An 18,012-nucleotide genomic window follows, 5' to 3' on the forward strand; every position below is an offset into this window, starting at 1 on the left:
GGGTTTCACCCCCACAACCCAAAAACGTGCCAGCTAGGTGGATTGGCCACTCTAAATTGCCCCTTAATTGGAAAAATGATTGGGTACACTAAATTTATTTTAAAAAAAGGAATAGAGGGGATGTTGGGGCACAATGGTTAGCACTGCTGCCACATGGCACTGAGGATCCAGGTTTGATCCTAGCCCTGGGTCACTGTCCGTGTGGAGTTCGCACATTTTCCCCATGTCTGCATGGATCTCACCCCCACAACCCAAAGATGTGCAGGGTAGGTGGATTGGCTATGCTAAATTACCCCTTAATTGGGAAAAAAAAAGAATTGGGTACTTTAAATTTAAAAATAAAAGGATTAGAGGGGAAGTTCTGGAAATTGAATAAATGTGTTTATGGGTTAAATTATGCTTTTTGGGTGTGGTATTTTTCAGTAAGGACAGTTCTGTTGAAGTTAGGCTGTTCATAACTAAAAAGGACCCAGCCATGTTCTGTTGACACTGTAAAAGAAAACATTCAGGCATATTTATGATGCATGTGGACGATTCTTTGCAGGGTGGTACTAATGACTGAAGAAAATGTTATTAAATTAGGAAGGGATTTAACGTTGGCAGCCAAGCTTCTGGGGCTTTCAAATTTGTTCTTCTTAGGCAGTCAAGGATGACTTGCTTCCAAACTGAAATTGAGTTCTCAGGTGACCACAAAATCCATGCATGACCTACTGTCTCTGTCATAGGTGGGGTAGATGGTGGTTGGAGGAGAGGGTGGGTGAGGTGCCTGGGTTTTCACATGCTCCTTTTGCTGTCAACATTTGGCTTCAGCTTGTACTCAGCAATGAATCTCAAGGTGTTCAGCTCCTTCCTGGATGCTTTTCATCCACTTTGGGCAAGTTTGGCCAGGGATTCCCAGGTGTCAGTGGGGAAGTTGCATTTCGTCAAGGCTTTGAGAATATCCTTGAAACATTTCCTGTGACTTCCTGGGGCTCAGTTCCCATGGATAGCAGGCACCTCAAAACCTTAAGAGAAATACCACCAGTGCTGCCTCCATAAGATCCTACAAATCCATTGGCAGGATTGGCGCACCAATATCAGTGTTCTCGCTCAGGCCAACATCCCCAGCATTAAAGCATTGACCAAGCTCAACTATCTCTTTGGCTGGTGGTACTTTTCTAGGGGTTTGAGGTGCCTGCTGTACACCACATCTCTGAACTATATCAAAGGGTGGGTTTCACTACTGTTCTGTAAAGTAGACCATGAGCTTGGTGCGGGTTTGTGGTCCTGGTCTTCAAATGCTCTCTTCCTCAGGCAATTAAAGGTTGCGCTGGCACACTGAAGGTATTGCTAAACCTGGTTGTCAATGTTCGCCCTTGTGGACAGTGAGCTCCCAGCATATGGAAAATGGTCAACGTTGAGACTCCCAAAAGAGGTGCTCTACTCGGTGCTTCAACACGGCAAGCGAGCACCAGGAGGGAAGAGAAAATGGCACAAGGCCACCATCGAAAAGCCTCCTTGAAAGGATGCAACATCCCCACCAACACATGGGAATCCCTGGGCCAACACTGCCCGAAGTGGAGAAGTATCCAGGGAGGAGCTGAACACCTCGAGTTTCAGCACTGAGTCCAAGCATCAACAGTGCAAGGAGCACATGGCAACCCAGGCATCCCACCCGCCTAACATGTTCCTCCAACCACCGTCTACTGAATGTCGGTTCGTATCGGTTCCTTAGTCACCCGAGAACTCATGTTTAGTGTTGGCTCTGAGAGACTGCCTAAGAAGCAGCAGCACTGTGACTGGGTCTCTAACTCAGAATTATCACATTGGCTGAAAGCTCTCATACGGTCAATGCCCCAGTCTGTGGGACACTCTCCCTATCTGCCCAGCCCAGTGAGAGACGGCCGCGTTAATGGCCAGAATTTCCCGCTTCTGGTTGGCGGGCTTTCCTTCAACCGTCGCCGCTTGAAGACGTTCAGATCGAGTCAGGGGAGGGCTGGGAAGATGCCGGGCGGGATCTGCGGCGATTGCCAAGGCCTGAGCAGGCAGCTGTGAGGCCACCTTGGTGATGTGGTCCTTGATGAGCAAGTGTCGCAGCCGTGAAGCGGGATGGCGGACCCTGACATGGATGATGAACCTGTGATAACGGTGAGAAAAGTACAAAGAAAGAGCTGGTGTAATGATCTCAACCCCATCCCCTCGTTTGCCTTTTACCCACACCCCGAGCTTGTGTTTCTAGCCGCTATGGAGAGAGAGAACCAGTATGAACATGACGAGCCGAGTGGCCTCGCTCTGTGCTGTAATTGTTCTCTGATTCTATTCCCAAGGTTGCCTTCTGGCTGAGATGAGCCTGAGGTGAGGTGTAATGCCTGGATCTGGTATGTTTCTCTTGTGGGGAACATGAATTGGATTCAATTTGAATTGGTTTTTGGAGCAGGCAAGGAGCTGGGTTAGGGATTTGCTTCTGTCTACACTCTGAGCTCTGACTTTATAACTGATAAAGTTAGAAAAATAACAGGATCTACAGTTCAAACGTATTTAATCGGCTGCAAATTAATTTGGGATGCCATAAGGAGGAGAACGATGCTATAGAAATACAATAAGAAGTCTTACAACACCAGGTTAAAGTCCAACAGGTTTGTTTCAAACACGAGCTTTCGGAGCACGGCTCCTTCTTCAGGTGAATCATTCACCTGAAGAAGGAGCCGTGCTCCGAAAGCTCGTGTTTGAAACAAACCTGTTGGACTTTAACCTGGTGTTGTAAGACTTCTTACTGTGCTCACCCCAGTCCAACGCCGGCATCTCCACATCATGGCTACCATTGACACCGCAAACTGCCGGCTCAAAGTGGAGAGGATCTCCAGGAAGATCGCGCATATAGACACTGACATTCAGTTTCTACAAAGATGCAAAAAAGCAGACATTCACCTGAAGAAGGAGCCGTGCTCCGAAAGCTCGTGTTTGAAACAAACCTGTTGGACTTTAACCTGGTGTTGTAAGACTTCTTACTGTGCTCACCCCAGTCCAACGCCGGCATCTCCACATCATGGCTACCATTGACACCGCAAACTGCCGGCTCAAAGTGGAGAGGATCTCCAGGAAGATCGCGCATATAGACACTGACATTCAGTTTCTACAAAGATGCAAAAAAGCAGACATTCACCTGAAGAAGGAGCCGTGCTCCGAAAGCTCGTGTTTGAAACAAACCTGTTGGACTTTAACCTGGTGTTGTAAGACTTCTTACTGTGCTCACCCCAGTCCAACGCCGGCATCTCCACATCATAGAAATACAAGTCTCTTTCCCCTTTTGAACAGCAGTTTACTGTTGTACTGTGACAGCCAATTAGTACACAGCAATGACCCCAACAGCAACATAGTGATCTGTTATTAGTGGTGCTGGTTTTAAAAATTTAAAAATAAATAAATTTAGAGTGCCCAATTCATTTTTTCCAATTAAGGGGAAATTTAGCGTGGCCAATCCACCTACCCTGCACATCTTTGGGTTGTGGGGGTGAAACCCACGCAGTGGCCCAGTGACCCAGGGCCGGGATTCGAACCCAGGTCCTCAGCGCCGTAGGCAGCAATGCTAACCACTGTGCCACCGTGCTGCCCTAGTGGTGCTGGTTGAACAAATATTGATCAGGGTACCAGGGAAGAGAACCAATGGTGATCTTCCAGTCGTGCCCTGGGTTCTTTTACATTCAGCTGGCCGGGGATTGGTTTGGATTGGATTTGATTTGTTTCTTGTCATGTGTACCGAGGTACAGTGAAAAGTATTTTTCTGCGAGCAGCTCAACAGATCATTAAGTACATGGGAAGAAAAGGGAATAAAAGAAAATACATAGTAGGGCAACACAAAGTATACAATGCAACCACATAAGCACCGGCATCGAATGAAGCATACAGGGTGTAGTGTTAATGAGGTCAGTCCATAAGAGGATCATTTAGGAGTCTGGTAACAGTGGGGAAGAAACTGTTTTTGAGTCTGTTTGTGCGTGTTCTCAGACTCCTGCCCAGTGGAAGAGTGAGTAAGCCGGGTGGGAGGGGTCTTTGATTATGCTGCCTGCTTTCCCCAGGCAGCGGGAGGCGTAAATGGAATCAATGGATGGGAGGCAGGTTCCTGTGATGGACTGGGCGGTGTTCACGACTCTCTGAAGTCTCTTGCGGTCCTGGACCAAGCAGTTACCATACCAGGCTGTGATGCAGCCAGATAGGATGCTTTCTATGGTGCATCTGTAAAAGTTGGTAATGGTTAATGTGGACATGCCGAATTTCCTTAGTTTCCTGAGGAAGTATAGGCGCTGTTGTGCTTTCTTGGTGGTAGTGTTGGCGTGGGTGGACCAGGACAAATGTTTGGAGATATGCACCCCATGGAATTTCAAACTGCTAACTATCTCCACCTCGGCCCCATTGATGCTGACAGGGGTGTGTACAGTACTTTGCTTCCTGAAGTCAATGACCATCTCTTTAGTTTTGCTGGCATTGAGGGAGAGATTGTTGTCGCTGCACCACTCCACTAGGTTCTCTATCTCCCTCCTGTTTTCTGACTCGTCGTTATTCGAGATCCGGCCCACTATCGTATCGTCAGCAAACTTGTAGATGGAGTTTGAACCAAATTTTGCCACGCAGTCGTGTGTGTGCAGGGAGTATAGGGGGCTAAGCACGCAGCCTTGCGGGCCCCGGTACTGAGGACTATTGTGGAGGAGGTGTTATTGTTCATTCTTACTAATTGTGGTCTGTGGGTGAGAAAGTCGAGGATCCAGTTGCAGAGTGGGGAGCCAAGTCCAAGGTTTTGGAGCTTTGATATGAGCTTGGCTGGGATTATGATGTTAAAGGTGGACCTGCAGTCAATAAATAGGAGTCTGATGTAGGAGTCCTTGTTGTCAAGTCTAGGGATGAGTGTAGGGCCAGGGAAATGGCGTCTGCTGTGGACCGGTTGCGACGGTATGCGAATTACAGTGGATCAAGGTGTTCTGGGAGTATGGAGGTGATGCGCTTCATGATCAACCTATTGAAGCACTTCATTACAACTGAAGTCAGGGCCACCGGATGGTAGTCGTTCAGGCACTTGCCTGGTTCTTCTTTGGTGATCTTCTTGAAGCAGGTGGGGACCTCGGAGTGGAGTAGGGACAGGTTAAAGATGTCCGCGAATACCTCTGCGCAGGCTATGAGTGCACGGCCAGGGATTCCATCCGGACCCGTCGCCTTCCAAGGGTTCACTTTCAGAAAGGCCGATCTGACTTCGGAAGCTGTGATGGTGGGTATGGATGAGTAATATGGGCTGCTGGGGCACTCGACAGCGGATTGTTGATTAACAGCGGATTGTTGGTTAGCCATCTCGTTTGAAAAAACAATGCCTCTTGGCAGTGCGACACTTCTTCAGAGGGAAAGGAAAATACGACTTCTTCAACTGAGTAGTTCCATTAAATCATTTTGTAATTTTTGTTGTTTCTAGTATATTCCAGGAGTGGATCGTGAAGAGCCCATTGGATTTGAATGGGGCCCTACGCAAATGTTACTCTATCCAACGCAGCATGCCCGGAAAGGTACAGTGACATGGGTTGTTTAGAAAAATTCTTAGCTATATATAATGAGAAACTGTTTTGTACCATGCTGGATATTGTAATATTGTAGTGTTTTGTACCAATTGTTTTAATCTGCCCATTTGCACTTGCGCACACACTCCGACACAAGTAACTGTGTAAATAAGGAGTAACTATTTCCAGTGGGAGGAGAGAGTTACCAGAGGGCATGGATTTAAAATGATTGAAAAGTGAACCGGGAGCAACATGAGGTAAAATATTTATGCAGTTAGTTGTTGTGAAATGGAACAAATAGCCTGAAAGGATGATGGAAGCAGACTCAATCCTAATTTTTCAAAACGGAATTGAAAAATCACTTGAAGGAAAAATAAGTTGGGCTATGTAGAGAAATTGAACTAATTGAATAGTTGTACCAAAGAGCTAGTATAGGCAAAATGACCATCTCATGTAGCGTACCTTCCCCTTTAATCTGTCCTGACACAATTTACTCCAATTCTATTTCCAAGTATCCTTTTTATGTTTCCTCCTTTTTATTTGAAATAAGAATCTCGATGAATAATCATTTAATCAAGAATGGAAATAATAAAAATACAGGAAGGCCTCAGGTCTGTCAGACCCTGTATAGAGAACAGACTGTAGAGAAACAATCAGACGTTAGCTGCGAGTTGTGTACGGCAGTAGGGGGCGGGGGGCAGGTTGGGGATTCCATGGGGGTGTCAGGGATTCCTGTGATGGGTTAGGTTGAGGGGTGAAAGCACTATAGTCACCCAGGAACAATAGAACATTACAGCGCAGTACAGGCCCTTCGGCTCTCGTTGTTGCGCCGACCTGTGAAACCAATCTTAAGCCCATCTACACTATTCCATTATCATCCATATGTTTATCCAATGACCATTTAAATGCCCTTAATGTTGGCGAGTCCACTACTGTTGCAGGCAGGGCATTCCACGCCCTTACTACTCTGTGAGTAAAGAATCTACCTCTGACATCTGTCCTATATCTATCTCCCCTCAATTTAAAGCTATGTCCCCTCGTGCTAGCCATCACCATCCAAGGAAAGCTCGAAGCGGTCTTAATTCTTCAACACAAAAACAGAAAATACTGGACATTCTCAGCAGATCTGACAGCATCTGTGGAGAGAAAAGGAGCTAACGTTTAGAGTCTGGGTGACTCTGTCAATGCTAGAGAGAACTTGAAATGGTGTCAGATTTATATTTAGGTGGGGGGGGCATAGAGCGATGGGCTGGATAGGGGGCCAGTGATAAGTGGAGGTAGACAAAGGTGTCAAGGACAGAAGACAAGGAATGTAAATAGGAGTGATTAAGGCTAAGAAGGGTGCTGATAGTGGCACATAGAGATCAGAATGTGTGAATGGTAGAACAAAGTTGGGCAGTGTGTTAAAAGGCAGCTAGGAACAGTTGATCCGAGTGGGGAGAGGGGGGAAACAGTGATGAGGAGAAAACAGATCAATGGAAGAAATGAAAATAAATTGATAGAAATAAAAATGGTGTGAAGGTGGAGGAGAGAGTTCGCAGTCTTAACTCAACGTTAAGTCCGGTAGGCTGTAACCTGCCTAATGGAAGGTGAGGTGCTGTTCCTCCAGGTTGCGCTGGGCTTCACTGGAATACTGCTTCAGGTCAAGGACAGACATGTGGACGTGAGAGCAGGACGGTGAATTGAAATGGCAAGCGACTGGAAGGTCTGGGTCCTGCTTGCGGACGGACCGGAGGTGTTCTGCAAAGCGGTCACCCAGTCTGTGTTTAGTTTCTCCCAATGTAGAGTGGACCACATTGGGATTAGTAAATGCAATAGACCAGATTTTAGAAGGAGGTGCACATGAAGCACTGCCTCACTTGAAAAGAGTGTTTAGAGCCTGAGATGGTGAGCAAGGAGGAAATAAAGGGACAGATGTTACACCTGCTGTGGAAAGAGAGTGAAGTGTTAAGAGGTGATGGAGTAGTGGGCCAGGGTATTTCAGAGTGAACAGTCCCTGCGAAATGCTGACAGGGAGAGTGAGGGGAAGATGTGTAAGGTGGTGGAATCATGCTGGAGTTGGCGGGACTGGCGGAGGATGATTCTTTGAATGCGGAGGCTGGTGGGGTGAAAAGTGAGGACGAGGGGGACCCTATCCTGGTTCTGGGAGAGAGGTGCGGGACATGGGTTGGACATGGTTGAGAGCTCTGTCGACCACAATGGGTGGGAAATCACAATTAAGGAAGAATATACACATGTCAGCAGCACCGTTTTGGAAATCTTTTCTGATTAACTATTGCTCTAAGACATTCGGAATCATCCGAAGTATGCAATTTAAATCAGAGTACCTTACCCAGGGACTCTGGGGGCACTCTCTCTCTCTCTCACACACACCAGGGGTTAGTTGCCCTGGTTGCTGGGTAAAGACAGTTTCTAGCATTCAGGATTGGATTTTGGATCTTTCACATTCACCGTTTTGTACTGTGGCAGGTTGTGGTTTCAACCACTGGCCACTTGAGGGCCATTTCTAATTGTTCACACTAATCGATTGTAGTTGAAAAGCATTGCTGTGTCTGGTATGATTTATACAGACTGTATACTTAGAGTTCCAGATCTTATTTATGTTCAAACCTCAGAAAGGGCCCCTGGCAGTTCATCAAGGATGCCCACCATTCAAGCTGTCTCCAATGATAAGGATATTTATTCACCAATTCTCTCTAAACTTTTCAACGAGTCGCACGGCATCTTCATGACACTTCAGAACTCTGAGCACGAGTGCAGTACCCAGAAAATTGAGTGAGTAGAAACTGGTTTCTCTTTTTCTTTTTCTCTGAATGGTAGTCTGTTCAGATAGTTCACTCTTTGCAACAAATTGATATGAATGAAGAGGAGAATTTTTTGCTCCCTTGAATGCAATGTAGGTAGTAGGTATAAGAAAGATGGATTTACATTTATATTGCACTTTATCAAGCTTCTTGGATGCATCTCAAAATGCTTCATGTTTATCAGATTATTAAGCAGTGGCGACTGTGCTGTGAGGTTTAAGTGGTGAGGATACCAAGATCCATTGTTGTCCTCTAATAGCTGCCTTGACAGGCCATCTATGGAAACCATCATAAAATATCAGAAATAAACAAAAAAGACGAAAAATAAAGTGTGAGAGAAACACATCAGAGCATATGGACTGCCTGGTGACTTGTCCTGCAGCTAGCATAAGGAATTTAAAAATTGGAAAATTACAAACGTAAGGAAGATACTGCGGATACTGGAAATCTGAAATAAAAATAGAATATTCTGAAAGCACTCATTATTTCTGGCCTATTCTGTTTTTATTATGGAAAGTTACAAATGTTACTGCATATTCTGAGAACGGTGGGATAGAGAAACAAGGTAACAACAAACATGTCAGTCCAACGTGAATTATGGGGAAGTTAGTTACTGTTGGAGACAGTGATTAAGCACTTAGTCAAAGTTTGAGCTGATCAGAAAGACTCAGTTTTGAATGGTAGTTCATGTCCAATTGATGGACCTCCTCAAAAGATTCAACTAAATCAATTAGATGCACCTATGGATGTTGTCTATGTAGACTTTCAAAAGATAAAATCCAGCATGAGATTATGAGCAAAAATGAAAATGCACAGAATTATAAAGATGACTTGTTGGAAATTGGCTGGGAGACAGAATTGAGATAAAAGGTAGGACCTCTTTATTGGCGGGACGAGGCTTGCCGTTCTTGGGGCCTCAGCTTTGCACCGTGTATATAAATGAAACTACAGAGAGTTGTATATGGAGGTTTCCAGATGACAAAGTTTGGTGAGTCAGTAAGTAATACAGATGAGTGAAGTGAGTTACAAAGGGATATAGATTTAAAAAAATGTTTTTTCCAATTAAGGGGCAATTTAGTGTAGCCAATCCACCTACCCTGCACATCTTTGCGTTGTGGGGTGAGACCCACACACACCGGGGGAGGGGGGGCTCCACACGGACAATGACCCAGGGCCCAGATTGAATCTGGGACCTCCGCGCCATGAGACAGCAGTGCTAACCGCTGCGCCACCGTGCTGTCCTATATCTAATGAACTGGGAACTATGGATAAACAGAGATTTTGGGAGTCATTGTACACACATAACTGAATGTTTGGGGACAAGTACTAAAATAAATTTTAAAAATTCTTGGAGGGAGTAAGAGTGGGTGAGGGGTGCACTGGAATACAAATGGGTGGAAGTTTTCCTTCAGTTGGCTAGAGGCTTGGTCAGACACCAGGAGTTAGTGGCCCTGATTGCTGGGTAAAGGCAGTTTCTAGGATAGCGCGGAGCAATTATAAATAGTGAGGCTGTGCTTTCTTGTCTCTTCTGAGGTATCCGATCTCCACGAGGCGAATCGGGATGAGAGGCTGTTTAGTCTATTATTCAGCTGTTCAGAGAGTGGCACAGTAGTTAGCACTGTTTCCTCTGGAACTCTGGAACATTAATACAGTTTAAACCAAGGGCAGTACAGTGGCGCAGTAGATAGCACTGCTTCCTCATAGAGCTGAGGTCCCAGGTTCGACCCTGGCCCCGGGTCACTGTCCGTGTGGACTTTACACATTCTCCCCGTTTCTGCATGGGTTTCACCCCCACAACCCATCGGTGTGCAGGTTACGTGGATTGGCCATGCTAAATTGAACCTCAATTGGAAAAAAAGAATTGGGCACTTTAATTTTTTTTTAAATTATTCCGCTATTCAGAAAAATACCCATAGTTCAGTCGGTCAAGTTAAATTCCACATGTTGATTCTTTTTTGTCTACTTTGGACCCTTATCTAAGTATCATAGTTTAAACTGTATTTTAAAAAATAAATTTAGAGTGCCCAATTCATTTTTTCCCAATTAAGGGGCAATTTAGCATGGCTAATTTACCTACCATACACATCTTTGGGTTGTGGGGGCGAAACCCACGCAAACACAGGAGAATGTGTAAACTCCACACGGACAGTGACCCAGAGCCAGGATCGAACCTGGGACCTCGGCGCCGTAAGGCAGCAGTGCTATCCACTGCGCCACTGTACTGCCCTTGGTTTAAACTGTATTAATGTTCCAGCGTTATCTTTTTTTGAACTCTTATACATGCATGTTATGATGAACCAGTGGATGTGGGGTTGTTGGATTTTCAGAAAGCTATTGATAAGGTCCCACAAAAGAGATTTGTGTGCAAAATTGAAGCACATGGGATTGGGGACATGGATCGAGAATTGGTTGGCAGAAACAGTGTAGAAATAAATGGGTATTTTTCAGAGTGGCAGGCAGTGACTTGTGGAGTTGCACAGGGATCAGTGCTTGGGGCCCCAGCTTTTCATGATATATCAATGGTTGGATGGGGGAACCCAAATGTAATATTTCCAAATTTGCTGATGACAAGAAACTTTGTGGCAAGGTGAATGGTGAGGAGGGTGTTAAGAAGCTTAATGGCAATTTAGACAAGTTGAATGAGCGGGCATGTACATGGCAGATACAGTGTGAAGTTGTCCACTTTGGTAGGAAAAAAGATGATGATAGAATATTTAAATGATAAATTGGGAAATATTGAAGTACAAAAGGATGTACAGTCACTGAAAGCAAGTATACAGGTGTAGCAAACAGTTAAGAAGGCAAAAGGTATATTAACCTTCATTGCGTGAGTACAGGAGCAAGGATGTCTTTCTGCAGCTGTACAGAACCTTTATTTTATTTTTTTAAATTTAGATTACCCAATTATTTTTTCCAATTAGGGGCAATTTAGCGTGTCCAATCCACCTACTCTGCACATTTTTGGGTTGTGGGGGTGAAACCCACGCACACATGGGGAGAATGTGCAAACTCCACACGGACAGTGACCCAGAGCCGGGATCGAACCTGGGACCTCAGCGCCATGAGGCGGTTGTGCTAACCACTAGGCCACCGTGCTGCCCGTACAGAACCTTTATGAGACCAAACCCAGGAGTATTGTTTGTAGCTTTGATCGTCTTGCCTGAGAAACAATATACTTGCCATTGAGGGAGTGCAACAAAGATTCACCAGACTGGTTCTTGGGATGACAGGAAAGATTGGGCCTTTTTTCACTGAAGTTTAGAAGAATGAAGGGATCTCATTGAAACATATAAAATTCTGACAGGTTGGACAGACTGGATGCAGGGATGTGATTTTTCTGGCTTGAGGGTCAAGAACAAGGGGTCACAGACTGAGGATACAGGATAGGCCATTTAGAACTGGGAGGAGGAGTAATTTATTTTCTGAGAGGGTGGTGAACTTGTGGAATTTTCTGCCACAGAAGTCTGTGGAGGCTAAGTCACTGAATATATTGAAGAAGGAACTAGATTTCTAGACAATAACGGTGTCATAGGGTATGGGGATAGAGCAGGAGTATGGCTTTGAGATAGAGGATCGGCCATGATCATATTCAGTAGCAGAGAAGGTTTGAAGGGCTGAATGACCCACTCCTCCTAATTTCAATGTTTCTGTGAACCCTTGTTTATCTGGAAGTGCTCCAGCCACTTTGGTAACTCCTGTACTGGGCTCGCTGGGGATGTTGGGGGTGGGGGGATGATTGGGAGGAGGGGGATGATGGGCGGGGGGGGGGCTTGTAAAGTCTTATTTACATGTGCTAACAGATTTTCTTTTGTTGCAGGTTCATCTCTATTAGCAGGAACTATCGTTCAGTGATAAGAGCTTACCTGGAGGAACTGCACAGAGCTTCAGGAAATGGTAAGATGCGAGTTACAATGTGATGATTATACTGCCGATAAATTAATTAAATACCAGCCCTCAAAATATTAAAAATTCCAGAAAATAAAGCCACTCATCCCTTCTGTGCATTGTGCTTTTTAAATTGATGAAAATGCTCATTTCTTTCTTGAGGAAACCCCATGGAAGTTATCTGCTCTTGCCCCATAACAGGGTCCTCACAGCTTCCACAATAGCTGAGTGAATTTATCCAGAGAGTAGCTAACTGTGTGTGCGTGACTGAACACTGGATGAAGGGATAGGACAAGCTTATCCAGTGTACATATTAACATTAGGGGCAGGAGTAGGCCGCTTGAGCCTCCTCTGCCATTCAATAAGATCATGGCTGATCTGATTGTAACTTACCTGCCTACCCCAAAAACCTTTCACCCCCTTGTTAACATGAATCTATCTATCTCTGCCTTGAAAATATTCAAAGACTCTGCTTCCATTGCCTTTTGAGGAAGAGTTCCAGAGACTCTCAACCCCAGAACAAAAATTCTCCTCCTCTCTTGTCTTAAATGAATGACCCCTTATTTTTAAACTGACCTCTCGTTCTAGATTTTCCAACAAGAGGAAACATCCTCTCCATATCCATCCTGTCAATACCCCTCAGGATCTTAAAGGTTTTGGTCAAGTCACCTTTTTCTAAACTGTAGTGGATACCCAGCCTCTCCAACATTTCCTCATAATGGTATTAGTCTAGTAAACCTCTGAACTGCTAGTGCATTTACATATTTCTTTAAATTAGGAGAACGATACTGTACACAATACTCCACACAACATCCACAAATTTGTTCTGTACAAATTTAAATTTATGTCCTTTGGCCCTTTCTTGGATTAATTACTATTCAAAATTTACTCAATATCCTGTAAAGTTTTATATCCTCCCTAAATCTAATTTTTCTAGTGTTGCGACACCCTGGGCCAGTGCTGGTCGATTCCAGCCCCACTTGACCCGGAGTCGCAACACTGGGTGTACACCATCCGGTTCCCCGTGACCTTCATGGAATATGAACTTCCAACTTCCCGATAAACAGGGTGAGTCTTCCCCGTAACCGGGGGGGCCTCTTCGTATAAAAACCCCAACCTGGATGCAGGTCGGGAGGGAGACCCTTTGGCGAGTGGAGAGTAGAGTTGTAAGAGAAATAAATCTGTTTGTTTGTATCCAACCATTTGTTCCCGTGTGTTCACTCTGTCGGATTCTACACTGGTGACAAGGATGAGTTTGGAGTTGCTGTAGGCAATGCGGACCACTTTGTTTAGATCTCCGGAGGCCCCTATTCTGCCGACTGAGATGCCATATATTGGGAAATGGGAGACGTTCAATGTGAGTAACAATGACTGGACCCAGTACATCGAATGTATGCAGCACTTTTTCAGAACGAATGCAATTGTCGGAGACGAATGGCAAATAGACTTACTGACGGCTGTTATTGGGCTAACCTACGGGATCGTACAGAGCTTGACCCACCCGGTTGTGCTGGATTTGCAGTCTTTCGTTTAATTGGTAGCCTTGGTTGGGGAGCACTTTAATCCGAAACCCCCATTATCATCTGCCGCTTGCACTATTCTATGACCACCCAGGCTCAAGGGGAGTCCAGCAGTGATTTGGCACATTAGCAAAAGCTTGCTTGAACTAGTGAGTTCGGGCCTACCTTAAATGAATTCTTGCGAGACTGGTTCACCTGCGGCATTCGCGACCTGGCGAGTCAGCGGACACTTTTGGCTGAAACTCACCTAACCTTGTAACCGGCGCGAGAGATGGCTATCTCACACGAGAGTGCGGAGCAGGGGGTACAGGAGTTCCAAGGGATGGCGGTCCTTAGCCTGGGATGACCGACCAAGCGCTGGCTGGCAGGCTGTCCGAAGGCCCGAGGAACGGGACCCCCAGCAGTGGACCACCACAGGGATGGAGGCCACCTCCACAAAGCACCTGATGGCTGCCGAGACAGCTCTCCCAACCAGGGATACCCGGATAACGGATACCGGCAGCTGATGGGGCGCCGGGACTTAGGCCTCAAACCTCCCTGTGGAAGATGAGGATGACTCCAATCAGCAACTGCACTGCGTGACTGCACCGCCGGTGGCTGCAATCCAGGTGACACTGTTGATTATTGGACACCGAACTGAACCATTTGGAAAACCTGGGCGTTATCTGCCCCATTCAGTTAGCCGACCGGGCTCCCCGATGGTGCGCATGCTAAAGCCTGATGGTTCCATACACCTGTGTAGTGACGACAGGGTGACGGTAAACCGCGTCTCACACTTAGACCGTTACCCGGTCCCCTGAATCGAGGACCTCTATCCACGCTCAGCGGGGGCAGGACTTTCACCAAGCTCAAATGAGCCAAGGGTATCTGCAGTTGGTTCTCATTATAGGCGCGCCTGACCAGGAACATTTGCGGAACCTGGCTGGAGTTCTCCAATTCGAAAAAGCCGGCATCTGCCTCCGCCGAGAGAAGTGCGTTTTCAACAATCCTGAGATCCCGTAGTTACGTTATCGGGTGGACCGCCACGGCTTACGCTCGGGTGGACCGCCACGGCTTACGCTCGGGGGGAACGCCACGGCTTACACTCGGGTGGACCGCCACGGCTTACGCTCGGGTGGACTGCCACGGCTTACGCTCGGGTGGACTGCCACGGCTTACGCTCGGGTGGACCGCCACGGCTTACGCTCGGGTGGACCGCCACGGCTTACGCTCGGGTGGACCGCTACGGCTTACACTCGGGGGGACCGCTACGGCTTACGCTCGGGTGGACCGCCACGGCTTACACTCGGGGGGACCGCCACGGCTTACGCTCGGGTGGACCGCCCCGGCTTGCGCTCGGGTGGACCGCCCCGGCTTGCGCTCGGGTGGACCGCCACGGCTTACACTCGGGTGGACCGCCGCGGCTTACACTCGGGTGCACCGCCTCGGCTTACACTCGGGTGGACCGCCACGGCTTACACTCGGGTGGACCGCCACGGCTTACACTCTGTGGAGGACAAAGTATGTGCAATCAAGCAGGTCCCCGTCCCCGGTGGACAGACAGGACTGCGGTCGTTGTTGGGATTGGTGAACTATTATGGGAGCTTCACCCCAAACCTGGCAATGCTGCTAAGTCCCTATCCACCGATTATTGAAGAAGGGCCACCCTTGGGAATGGGCCCAGCCACAACCGGAAGCTAAGGTGAAGAAATGACTGTCGTCCTCAAAACTGTTAACCCATTTTGACACCTCCAAGCCGCTCATTTTGACTTGCAACGCATTCCCTCACGGTGTGGGGGCTGTCCTCACCCAATGCATGACCAGCTCAACATCCCATCAATTTGCGTCCCGAATATTCGCCGATGTGGAATGAAAATATGCGCAGTTTGAGAAAAAGGGGCTAGCTGTCATTTTTGGTGTGAAGAAATTTCACCAATATGTCTACGGTCGCGCGTTTACGGTTTTTTTTTTTTTTAAATAATTTTTATTGAAATTTTTCGATACAAACATTTACCCCTACTACATTTTAAATTATAACACAACAAATCCCCCCTGGAAAATCCTCCCCACGCCCTCCCCCCGCGCGCACCCCCCCACCCTCTTCCCCCCCCCCCCCCCCCCCCCCCCCCCCCCCCCCCCCCCCCCCCCGCGCTACCAGTCTAGCAACCAAACCGTTTTTCCCTTTCTGCCGATGGCCTCGGGCAGTCATTGCCCGCGACCCCCCGCTGACGTGCTCCCTTCGTTGCTATCCCCCCCCTTTCCCCCCCCCCCCCCTTTCTCCCCGGGTTGCTGCTGTTTCGGCCTCCAGTTCCTATCTCTGATCCAGAAAGTCAAGGAAGGGCTGCCACCGCCGGAAGAACCCCTGTACCGACCCTCTCAGGGCGAATTTGATTCTTTCCAATTGGATGAAGCTTGCCATGTCGTTTAACCAGGTGTTAACACTTGGTGGCCTTGTGTCCCTCCACTGAATCAAGATCCTTCTCCGAGCTACCAAGGACGCAAAGGCCAATATTCCGGCCTCCCCTGCCTCCTGTACTCCTGGCTCCACCCCAACCCCAAAAATCGCTAGCCCCCACCCTGGTTTGACCCTGGTTCCCACCACTCTCGATACCGTCCCCGCCACCCCCTCCCAGAACTCTTCCAGTGCCGGGCACATCCAGAACATATGTACATGGTTCGCAGGGCTTCCCGAACACCTAACACACCTGTCCTCACCCCCGAAGAACCGACTCATCCTAGTCCCCGTCATATGGGCTCTGTGCAGCACCTTAAATTGGATGAGGCCCAACCTTGCGCACGACGACGACGAATTGACCCTCTCTAAGGCATCCGCCCATGTCCCATCTTCTATCTGCTCTCCCAGTTCCGCTTCCCACTTGTCTTTCAGCTCCTCTATCGATACCTCCTCCACCTCCTGCATTATTTTGTAGATGTCCGAGACCTTCCCTTCTCCGACCCAGACCCCTGACAGCACCCTATCACTCACCCCTCTATCGGGAAGCAAGGGAAATCCTTCCACCTGTCGTCTGGCAAATGCCTTCACCTGCAGGTATCTAAACGTGTTCCCCGGGGGGAGCTCAAATTTCTCCTCCAGCTCTCCCAGGCTCGCAAACCTCCCCTCTATGAACATGTCCCTCAGTTGCCTGATGCCCGCCCTGTGCCAGCTCTGGAATCCCCCGCCAGTGTTCCCCGGGACAAATCTATGGTTCCCTTTCAGTGGCGCCGCCATCAGACCCCCCACTTCCCCCCTGTGTCGCCTCCACTGCCCCCAGATTTTCAGGGTGGCTACCACTACCGGACTCGTGGTATACCTTGTGGGGGGGAGCGGCCATGGTGCCGTTACTAGCGCCCCCAGGCTTGTATTGCCGCAGGACGCCCTCTCCATACGTTTCCAAGCTGCCCACTCCCCCTCCATCACCCACTTGCGCACCATCGATGCGTTCGCCGCCCAGTAGTATCCGGAAAGATTGGGTAGCGCTAATCCTCCCCTGTCCCTACTCCGTTCCAAGAAAATCCTTCTCACTCTAGGGGTGCCATGTGCCCACACATAGCCCATAATGCTGCTAGTTACCTTCTAGAAGAAGGCCCTGGGGAGAAAGATGGGCAAGCACTGAAACAGAAACAAGAACCTCGGGAGGACCGTCATTTTGACTGACTGCACCCTCCCTGCTAGCGACAGCGGTACCATGTCCCACCTCTTGAACTCCTCCTCCATCTGCTCCACCAGCCTTGAAAAGTTCAGCTTGTGGAGGGTCCCCCAGTTCCTTGCCACCTGCACCCCCAAGTACCTGAAGCTCTTTACTGCTCTCTTAAAGGGGAGCCGCCCAATTCCCTCCCCCTGATCTCCCGGGTGTATCACAAAGACCTCACTTTTACCCACATTTAATTTATATCCCGAAAAGTCCCCAAACTCCGCTAGTATTTCCATTACCTCCGGCATTCCCCCTTCCGGGTCCGCCACATATAACAACAAATCATCCGCATAGAGTGATACCCGATGTTCCTCCCCTCCCCTTGTCAGTCCTCTCCACCCCCCTGAACCCCTCAGTGCCATCGCCAACGGTTCGATCGCTAATGCAAATAGTAAGGGGGATAGGGGGCATCCCTGCCTGGTACCTCGATGGAGCCCAAAATACTCTGACCTCCTCCCGTTTGTAACCACACTCGCCATCGGGGCCGAATACAGCAGCTTCACCCACTTGATAAATCCCTCCCCAAACCCAAACCGTTCCAGCGTCTCCCACAGGTATTCCCACTCCACCCTATCGAATGCCTTCTCCGCATCCAGTGCTACCACTATCTCAGCCT

The 18,012-nt window shown here is 48.0% G+C and overlaps 1 protein-coding gene across 1 annotated transcript in view; it reads left to right on the forward strand.

The window, feature by feature from the left end:
* Positions 1-1,999: 1,999 nt before the first annotated feature.
* The window catches only part of nup85 (nucleoporin 85), a 75,325-nt gene continuing 59,312 nt past the window's right edge, over positions 2,000-18,012 (forward strand). Inside the window, exons 1-4 of the mRNA XM_038777161.1 lie at positions 2,000-2,127; positions 5,435-5,525; positions 8,132-8,291; positions 12,138-12,214. Coding sequence (XP_038633089.1) covers positions 2,089-2,127; positions 5,435-5,525; positions 8,132-8,291; positions 12,138-12,214 — 367 coding nt within the window. The 5' untranslated portion in view covers positions 2,000-2,088. The remainder of the gene's footprint in view (positions 2,128-5,434; positions 5,526-8,131; positions 8,292-12,137; positions 12,215-18,012) is intronic.

Source organism: Scyliorhinus canicula, chromosome 18 (genome assembly GCF_902713615.1).
Source record: "Scyliorhinus canicula chromosome 18, sScyCan1.1, whole genome shotgun sequence".
NCBI lineage: Eukaryota > Metazoa > Chordata > Chondrichthyes > Carcharhiniformes > Scyliorhinidae > Scyliorhinus > Scyliorhinus canicula.